General features: G+C 38.1%; 1 protein-coding gene across 1 annotated transcript; it reads right to left on the bottom strand.

Moving 5' to 3' along the window:
* Positions 1-311: 311 nt before the first annotated feature.
* LOC115685365 (phenylcoumaran benzylic ether reductase Pyrc5) lies at positions 312-3,714 on the bottom strand. Its single transcript, XM_030610443.2, has 5 exons — positions 3,481-3,714; positions 2,808-2,942; positions 1,449-1,686; positions 814-1,017; positions 312-713 (listed from the first exon to the last, which is right to left on the bottom strand). Exons 1-5 carry the CDS (start codon positions 3,661-3,663, stop codon positions 547-549), a joined length of 927 nt encoding a protein of 308 aa, XP_030466303.2. The 5' UTR covers positions 3,664-3,714; the 3' UTR covers positions 312-546.
* Between the last annotated feature and the right edge of the window lie 6,863 nt (positions 3,715-10,577).

A 10,577-nucleotide genomic window follows, 5' to 3' on the forward strand; every position in this document is an offset into this window, starting at 1 on the left:
CTATGTAGTTTTTCCAATCAAATTTGACCGGAAATCGTTGATTGTATCGCTTAACGCCAGCCTTCTCACGTGGTTTGTCGATACTGTGGTAGACAATTTTTGAAATTTTAAAGAGATGGCGGGCGACGGCCGGGCAATTGCACAACGCCCTCACCAAGGGTCGACTTCACAAGCCTGGGGCGAGGCTCGAGCCTCGAACTCATCATTAGCAGCTCCAATTCATTAACCACTCCGAGGATGTACAACGTATAATATACAAAATTAGAGAACTCATGTCTTTCTTTTAGCTTGGCCCATAAACCCATATCAACTTCAAAACAGAAATAACTTCTCCAAGCACTGCATAGATGCGCACATATCGAACGTTCATATTATGTCCTTATCTAGTAAAAAAAAATTATTATGTCCTTATATTTGGACGTTGTACATGCCATGAGATGATAAGCGAGAGCGACATTTCGCGCCAGGTCCTGCAAAGCAGAATCCTAGATTATTAATGATTCAAACTGATGTGAGAAATCTACCAAGCACGTTCAATTTCGACTATCAGACGAACTGATCAAGGTACTGATCCACGGTCGTGTATTTGACGTCGGGGTAGAGCTCCGATGCTTCCACTCCGAACGATGGCTCAATCTCGAAGTTGGTGTGATCTCCTTTCACGAAAACAGAATGTGATATGGACAATATCACATTTAGTGGAACCGCCGCCTCTGCAATATGACCGGACAAGTAGACCAATCGAAGCTTTAAATCTCAGAAAAAATAGAGACGATTTCGCGTGCTTAAATCTAATAGAAATGCATTCCTAACCTTGAATGTTCTTCAGAAGCTGCTCCTCTGGAACATACACCCTCTCCAGGGTCTTGCCGATCTTTCTCTCCCACAAAGACACGAGCTCATTAAAAGAGTAGGTGTTGGCAGGAGGTCTGATGTACAGAATTTTGTTCAAGGTCCTTGGATCATCCACAGCTTTGATGGTATAGGTGCCGATGTCATCCTCCTTGTTGAACACCGCTGTGTATTGACAGGGAGAGCATTAGAATTTGGCTAATAAATAAATCACGGAGCCATTGATCTTCCTAGAGTTACTTTCGCCTCACATTGAAGAAGAAGCCTCGCGTAAACAGATTCATCAGACAACTGGCAGACAAATGCATCCACATGTTCTTTTCTCAACCAAATACATAAAGATAACCTTCATGATCTGCCAACTAAGTGGTATTGTGCCAAGTTAAACCACATCACATTCATATCATCAATTGGTCTCTGAAAGTGAAAGACTAATGGATGTAAAAGGCCCAACATCTCCGAACAGGGAAGTTGCCTGGAATTCTCAACCTTCAAGAACTGCCCCTCACTCTAATCACTACCGTAATTAAGTTGTGACAAATGTACAGAAAAATCTTAACGAATCAAAATGCGTGTTTCAAGAAATTGCTCCTTACCTTTTGCATTTCCATCCCCTAAGATAACAACTTTATCTCTAGGGGGAGCTGTAGCCCCGGGCTGTGACAACGTCGGAAGGAAGTAACCTGCAAAAAAGTTAGAAGACACATAGGTATAAGGGATCCCCTCTGCCTCAACAAGGCGGCGGATCTTGGCCTTGATAGCAAATGCAGTTTTTGCTGGCTCCACAGCATGGACACGATCCACATCATTTCCAAACTCTGAAGGAAAGAATCTCTGAGAAGAAAATTAATTGAATCAGAAGAAACATTTTTAATAGAAAGCAACAAAAAACTAGAGTATATTTCCCTTATCCAACAAACTTACATGAGTTCTGGCAAATTAACAAACAAACTTATATGAGACTGAATTTCACGTTTTTTTTTTCACTATAACAGAGTAAAAATGATTATAAGTGAATCAATACAAGTAATGAAGCAAATTCGACCCCAAGTGCTATTAGAAAAATAGAAGAAAAGGAAAGTGAAGATTTAATTGTTAAAGCAAATAGCCAGATAACTCTGTCAAGTATATAATATGCAAACATGCTGCTTGCTTGGTTACTTTCACAAGTAATAAAATATCATCTAAGTCCAATGCCTTTTGTCAGCATGCTGAGCTCCACCCATTATGGACCGTCAACGCCCCCAAAGCAACAACAATAAACTATCCACTGACTGGGCTTTAATAACTTAATTGCAACAATAATAATGCCACCAAAAAAAGACCGTTTGAAGGATTAAGCAGTTCATGTTTCGCATCCATGATCGAAGAGCTGGGTAGATGACCATAATCCATATTGAGTGCTAGAAACTTTTATTTTTTCGCTCACCTAGAAGAAACCCGACACAGGTTCTGAACAAATAATGCCCCCCCTGAAGTACGTCGGAAGCCCAATATCCATACAAGGATCGAGACTAAGGACAGCAGGAGTTTGGGGTCAAAAAGCTTTTTTGTTTGTGTAAAGATGTAGATCACTGAGTAAATACAAACGAATATGTATGCATTCATGTAGATGGTACACCATGCATCCATGATGACAGAATTTCCTTTCCAATTCAATACATCAAAAAGCAATAGTGTGGATTTAGAGTAGTCCATTTAAAAGCCCTCCCTGTCCTATACTTGGATTTGAAATAGCTATCCTCGAATTTCACTGATGTCTTCTACACAAAGTGATGACCACGTCTACAAATAAAAAAAGTCAATCCATCCCGTTTCATCAAAGCCAAGCTCACAAGTAGAAGGCGATGCACTTATACCAGAAGAACAGAATTAAGCTAACACCAACCTATATGATCAGTCAAATGCTAAACGAACAATAGTAACTTGGACGAAATTATTATAAACAGCACGACCTTGATATTCCCGGCTGCTTTAATGGCGGCAACAATCCTGTCTTGGTCCTCTAGCTGTGCTTGCCCCACGGCAGCGATTACCACGTCAACCTGCTTAATCGCATTCAACAGACTCTCTCGGTCGTATATGTCTCCCTGAGAATCAAATAATCAGGAGAATGGACAAACAATCAATAAAGTCAGTCCGCAATCATCAAAAAAAAAAAATCCTATTTTGAACAGTTGGAAGACTAAGAAAAGGAGAAATACATAATCCGATGCAGCTATAACATCAATACCTTCATCAGATGAGACAAAGTATCATGAACAAGGTATCTTACCATGACATCAGAATAACAGGTCAGCCAAATTTAAATCCATATAAAAATTCATCATCTACACAGTACGTAAGACTATGGAAGTTTTCGTAAGATTTGTCTAAAAATGTGCTCGTTCGCATCAGCATGCGAAGCTGAGATAATCCGTCTGTCGGTGTGAAAAATGTGAGGGAGATTGTTTCCAATTTCAGCAATAACACAAGGACAAAGATCGAGATAGAAATCAACTCCGATTCCACCGCTAGAGACATTTCTCGGAATGACGAACAAGATCAACGGCAGGCGACGCTTCGATTCCTCGAAGCAGCAACATATGTGGGGAAACGAACACGATCGCACGGGGAATAGCTACTCACATGAACAAAATTGACGCCTAAGCTCTTGAAACCTTCGACGATTTTGGCCTTGGCGGGGCTGGAGAGAGTGGATTCCCTCACGAGAGCGAAGGTAGGGTGACCGGACTTAGCACTCGCTTCCACGATGAACTTTCCGATGTATCCAGTGCCTCCGATCACCAGGACTTTGTTCTTCTCGGCCATGTCGGAGGGTTTTCCCGGCGAACTCGATCGGTTTCGAAAGCAACTCTGCCGTAACTGCAGAGAGAGCGCTAGAAAAGATGGATTCTCGTCCTCACGGTAGAGCATCAAATTTATTTGGGATACGTGCCACCAAAGTCCACTATCCGCATATGGTCGGGCTTCGAGGTAGGAATTTGGTTCGAGAAATTGTCCATGTTCATCGTGTATCTGCCTTCTCTTCTTCTTGTTGGCTCCACGCCTATAAAAGTCCAATATTTGGAGGTATTCATGAACCGCTTAAATTTCTCCGATCAAGTGGTTCTGTTCACACAAAATGCCTAATCGATCTCTTGGGCACCAAATTCGGCCAAGTCCAACTATAGGGGTGTCAACAACGAACGGTATACCCAAACCGGAACATGAACCGACCCGACCCGACCCAACATTTCGGGTATTTTCGGGCCGGGTCTACTTTATGTTCGGGTATTAGCTAAGCAAACGGGTATCACAATGGTTTCAGTTCGGTTCGTGTTTATGAACACAAACCGAACCGAAACACATAAATTGTTGTTTTCATTTTTAGTTTTAGAACCAAAACCCAAAGTTAAAATCATTTCTTCTCAATGGTTTATGTTAGTCAAAACTTTTCGAAATAATCTCTCTTCTCTTAATTGACTCAATTATAAATTCCAGCCAGGTTCCAACAACGTGGAAAAAATAGCGGATTGGAGCACAAACTACTCCAATATTAACAACAATCTCATGCAGTGAATCTCGACCAAATAAGCTTCTTCTGCTAAGAAGGTTTTAAGCAGGCAATTATCCTATCTGTATGCTTAATTGGATGCAATATACATCCTGTTAACGACATAAACATTCTCCATTAACCACCGATGATGAATGTACATCCAATATGTGTGCTGCATATTCATAAATTATGATAATAGCAAATTTGCGCAATCAACAGTCGTCAAAATATCTGAACTAATTTTCCTATATACTAATCCCTTTGAATGTGAAAATTCAAGCTTGGATGGCATCTTCAACATTTTTAAACCACCAGAGATCTTTTTGAGACAAAGAAAGTGATGCAGTCAAAATGTAGAATCTACAACTATAGCACATTAACCTAGAAAGTCTGATTGCAACACCAAACCTTCCATATGGAACACAGAGAGAAATCCAACCCCGTTGACACCATATCTGTAATTGTATTCTTCTCCGTTAGCGGCTGTCAAAGTATGGATCTTTTTTGTTAGACACATCAAGGCGGCAACTATAGTAATTGCTTATATTTAGGATTCTTTTGTAGTCTTAATTTAGAGAAAAATGGAAATCCTTCGAGTCCATTGTAACATCGTCAACTATTAGCTTGAACCCCAAAAAAAAAACACAAACACACACAAAACCCCGAAAACCCAACCCGAACCGACTCAACCCATTGACACCCCTACCAACTAACATGTATGTCGAATGATGCCAGAATGTGATGTGGATCATATTGCCTATGTGAAAACCCACGGTGGTAGCCGAAATTTTTTTCCAAAGCTTCGTCCTCCATAAATTTTATAATCAAGTAATTTTTTTGTTATGTCCATAACGGGTGTTTATATAGCCAATATTTGATCAATGTCACAATTCAGCGTCCTTCAACGATCACATTGATCAGATTTGATGCCGGAAAAACTTGATTAGATGTTTTATATAAATAAAAGGACTTTAGAATAATTTAAAGTGTGAGGACTTTATTGGAAAAGTAGTGATGTACATGAAGCAAAAGTATGAACCTTCCATAAAAATATGAAAATATTGCATGGTTAGTATTGAACAGGCAGCTTGTGCAATTTCGATTGTACTTTTTCCACTTATCATTTATGTAACGACAACCATATAAATGGGCTTTTTAAAATGGTTTTCGACAAAAAAAAGCAGTATTTGATATAATAAGAAAAAAAGGCAAATTTTATATTAAAAAATCACATATTATGTCCACTCTGACACATTAAAAAACCCTAAATTTATACATATGTGACACATTTACCCTCCTCTGTTAAAGTTCCATTAGATTATCTTTTAGCCAAAACAAGATCGCTTTTCATTTCACCTAAGCCACACGAGCGCCATGCCGAAACTATTTGTTTCTTAAACGTGTCATGCGGGTACAAGTTTTGAATTTTTATATCACGGAAAAAATTTTAGGGGTAAATGTGTCAAGGTAATCGTAATATGGGATTTTGGTGACTATAGCTAAAAAAAATCTTAAAATTGCTGGGCTAATTGGAGATAGCAAGGAATATAGTCTATGAAACTGTCTAGGTTCATGTTCGAAAGGTGTAGGTAGTCGTGTTTGCCTTTTCGCCTTGTTCCATCTAGGGAAGTCTCCGAAGCATCAATGAAGTGGGAACCTTTCTCAGGCTACGTTTGATAGTCAGGATAAAATTTAGGATTGGATAAAATTTATCCTATCCAAGATAGAATACAATCGGATATAAGAGGGATATAGCAAAGATAAAATTATCCCATGAGGAAGGTGGGATAAAGGTAGATAGGATTTCTAATATCTATTATATAAGAATTATTTTTTTCGAATAACAAATTTGTTAAATTAATAAAATTAAAATAATATTTGAATTCTAATATTAAAAAATTGAAAATAACAACAATTTCGTTTTTATTTATTCCTTTTTTATTTATATATTCATTTTTTTCTATTTATGATATATATTCCATATATATTTATTCTTTATATTTATTACATATTTTAGGTATATTGATATAGTTTACTATTTAACAAAATTTTATTAGAGAACGATGGAAGAGGAAAAAAGAAATAAAAAATAAAAATATTAAAAAAGGGAAAAAAATAAGCAAATAAAAATGAAGTAAGCAAGAGTGTCATGAGAGATTTTTACCATCTCCGTTTATACAATTTTTATATTCATTTACACTTATATATCGTTCATAACAAACAATGGACATGACAAGACGTGAAAATATCCGGCTTTATTACTATTATTCACTAAACAGTAAATAGGATATAGCAAATCCCATGGACTTCATATCAAGGTATTGGAAGAAGGGTATATGGCAAGTGGGAAAATAAACAGAAGAAAATCAAATATGTGTAAAGATTAGCCGAAATAAGAAAATATAAATTCGAGTTTGGATGGTGCTAGAGCTTTAAATAATCATATAATTTTGAAGTGCGAGAGACTTGAATTAGTTTCATATTATGATTTTATTTCTCGATTGCACCGATTTTTCACGTGACTGATAAGGAAAAAGTTAAAACCGCTTTTTAAGTTTACCTTATAGTATCGAAAAGAACAAGTGAAAATGGTATGAAAGGACAACGAGCAAATGCATGCGTCAATCACGGGACTACTGTTTTTCCATGTTTGGCCTACATAAACTTTACTATACATTACCCACCTATGGGTAGCTCAGTTGGTTAGGGCGTACTTGGGATTATGTGGTTAGGCGCACTGGTTCCAAGTTCGATTCCCCAGCTGAGCACCTGTGATTTAAGTGGGGGGCCATGGCGGTGGGTTGCTGTGCTAGTCTCCCCCGAGGAATAGTCGAGGTGCGCGCAAGCTGGCCCGGACACCTCGGTTACCAAAAAAAAAACAAAAAAACAAAAAAAAACTTTACTATATATTTAGTTCACAGCTTCTCGAAAAAATAGAAAGAAAGGAGAGCAACCTTGTTAGATTCGTTCGGGTATTGAAGAGCGAGCACGACGTAAGCAAATTAGGCACGCGACGCGATAATCTCTTTATCATGAAATGTGAAGGATTTTAAGTCTGGACCGTCCATTTGAATTGAAAATTGCATTTTTACTTAGCTTATAAAGTTAGCAAGGTATTTCACGGTACCGTCGTCGAGAAAAAGGGCCCAAGAATCTGCGACCGGCGGTCGGTAGGAGAGTGCGCGAAATGATTGATTTGTTCAGTCCACTGTCCGCAAAGGGTCAGGCTTAGAGATAGGAATTTGGTTCGAGAAATTGTCCAGGTTCATCGTGCATCGGCCTTCTCTTCATCTCGTTGGCTCTACGCCTATAAGAGCCCTTGAAACATTAACAAGTTTCAATTATGAGGAGATTTTCGAGGACCCATTAAGCACTCGAAGTTAAATTCATCCACGTACCTTCGCTACTTTTTTAATCGAGTCTCTATAATTTTAATTTTTCTGATCAAGTGGTTCTATTCAAACGACATGCCCGATCGATCTCTCTGGCACCAAATCCGGCCAAGTCCACCTAACATGGCTATCGAATGATGCCAAAATGCGGTGTGGATCATATTGCCGTGTGAAAACCCACGGTAGTTGAGTTTTCCCAAGCTTCGTTCTCCATAATTTTTCTAATCGAGTATTTTTTTCGTTATATACATAGTGGGTATTCATGTAGGCAATATTCCATCCACGTCACATTATGGCAGTCCTTCACCAGTCGCGTCGATACTTTCTATCTCATCCGAAGTAGTGAACCAATGAATGAACAGGCAACTTGAGCAATTTCAATTGAACTTTTCCACTGTTCACATATGTAACGACAACCATGTAAATTGGCCTTTTGCAGCGGTATCTGATTTAATAAAAGGAATCTTTAAATTGTTGAACTTATTAAAAGTAACAATGAATATGGTTCGTGAAATTGTCCAGGTTCATTGTGCTCGACATGGGTAGGCAGTCATGTTTGCCTCGCTCTTCTTTTCCATCTACCTGAAGTCTTTGGAGCATTGATGATGTTGGGACTTCCTAAGGTATTGAACAACCGGTGTAAAAACTGTTAATTTTTATAAAAAAAAGAATATTGGTAAAAGTGGAAATAACACTTGGAAATTTTTTTTAAAAAAAATTACACATTTTAATAAAATGATTAATATCACGAAAAACCCAAAATTGGTACCCTCGTAACAAATTTATCTCAAACTAATTTTTTTACTACAAAAAACCCCAAACTGGTACATTCATGACAAATTTACCCTCCATTAATTTTCGTTAAGTTCAGGAACAATATTGAAAATTTCATATAGTTCAGGGATCAAACTGAACATGTACCAAAAGTTTATGGACCATATTGAACAAATTATAAGTTTAGGGACCACATTACACGTTAGGCTAAAATTTATGGACCATACTGAATAAATTAAAAATTTATAAATCACATTAAATATTAAGTCAAAGTTCACGGATCATTTATGTTATCTTTTCTTTTAAAAAGAAGTGGAAGAGAGCAAGCGGGGGACTAGGAGACAACTACAGGCATGCATTGCACGAGACCCACCAAACGAAAGCGAATAATTCGACGGGGTTAGGTTAGGTGGGTAATGCTCCTCGTACATGCAATGATGAATTTCATGACAACGTTGGTACGAGATGAGTCCGCGGAAATTACTCGGGAACAGCTCGAGCTCGGCTCGCTTTAATTCCGAGTCGAGCCCGAGTTCGAATTCCTCGAGTATCTTATCGAGTCGAGGTCGAGCTTTTCGATATATGAAGATATAATATTCGAGCATAGAATACTCGAGCTCGAGTTTTGTTTGTGAGTTTGATCATAATCGAGAGTTTTTGTTCGTAAGTTTGATCGCGATCAAATCGCGCTCGAGTATTTTGATACCCTAACCGAGTAAAAAATTCGAGCGGGAAAATTAATACTTGGAAGAGCTCAAGCACTGGGAATGCCAGTCGAGCTCGAATTTGGCAGTGGATCGACTCGACTCGGCTCGATTACACTCCTATCGAAACACTCATCGCCATGAAAAATGTTTAAAACTTTACTTTTGTACGCAATCTTCCTATTAGTTAAAAAGAAATTATATTCAAACTGGCTTTCGTTAGCAAATTTCTCCACCAAACTGTTGCAGATTTTCTCTAAATCGATTCGATAATTTTAAAAAAAAATTTCCCCGGCACTCACGTATTTGTTTCAAACAAATTCGTTGCCTCTTTTACACATATGTGTCTCTAAATATGAATATAAATAAAATATGTCATTTTACCTTAAGAAGCACAACGTGTCGTATGGACATGAAATATGCAAAGAAGACCTTAAAGATTTGAAAGTTGTAAGCATGCTTTCGCCGCAATGCTCCTGGCAAGCTTCGCTTCTCCTTCTTTAGAAAGTCATCCCCCCGGAGCATTGAGTTCTTCGACCAACTCATCGTATGAGATCTCCGGAAAGTCGTTATTCTACCGTAAGAGCATGGATTCCCCGAGCTTCGAGAGATGAAGTGTCATTGTCCTCTCCGCATTTTTATGACCATTGCAAGAAACACTAGCGTTGTTGGGTACATTAGGAGGAATAGTGGGAAACGTGTATAATAAAGTCCAAATCGCTAGTACAAAATTGAAGCCCAAATGGCCATGTTCCTCTACTTTGCTGCTGGTGCATTGCTGCCCATCCCAACCTGTCCAAGAGAAATGATGCGGTGCTGTTCTTTTAAGGTGCAAAGTAAATCATACAGTTGTTATGTTCTCCCTAGCAATGCTGTGTATCCCGATAATTGGTACATTGAATGTATATAATATATATATATATATATATATATATATATATATATATATATATATATGTTGAGATGATTCCTTGCTTATTTGTTAGAAAAGCGAAGAAGGTAAAAGAATCGTGAACCAACCATTCCACGAATAAACATAATGAATGTATCTCATGCATTAAACGACAGAAGAAAAGTATCTCATCATAGATGAAACCGATTGCTTTGTGTCCGGTTGATGTTTCATCGTCAAATCGGATCCATCTCAATTCTTCTTGCGCGTCTATTGTTAACCACCCAATTTTCAAACTGTTAAATTTCAGTATCCTCGACCTAGTTTAGCAAAATGTTTGGAGATACCACATCATCTAGATCCAACGAGACACTTACAAGATACCATCTAACCACTCATATTGAGCATGCTCGTACAAGATAAGC

The sequence above is a fragment of the Syzygium oleosum genome, unplaced genomic scaffold (genome assembly GCF_021117445.2).
Source record: "Syzygium oleosum isolate NSW1041296 unplaced genomic scaffold, Sole_v2.1 Sole_v2.32, whole genome shotgun sequence".
Lineage (NCBI taxonomy): Eukaryota > Viridiplantae > Streptophyta > Magnoliopsida > Myrtales > Myrtaceae > Syzygium > Syzygium oleosum.

Bases quoted from the DNA above. Each gene is read 5' to 3' on its own strand.
- LOC115685365 (XM_030610443.2), bottom strand. From the start codon at position 3,663: ATGGCCGAGAAGAACAAAGTCCTGGTGATCGGAGGCACTGGATACATC. The intron at 1,687-2,807 runs GTCGTGCTGTTT...TTTTCTTCTCAG, and splicing joins AAGCAGCCGGGAATATCAAG to AGATTCTTTCCTTCAGAGTT. The intron at 1,018-1,448 runs GTAAGGAGCAAT...GTCAATACACAG, and splicing joins AGGGGATGGAAATGCAAAAG to CGGTGTTCAACAAGGAGGAT.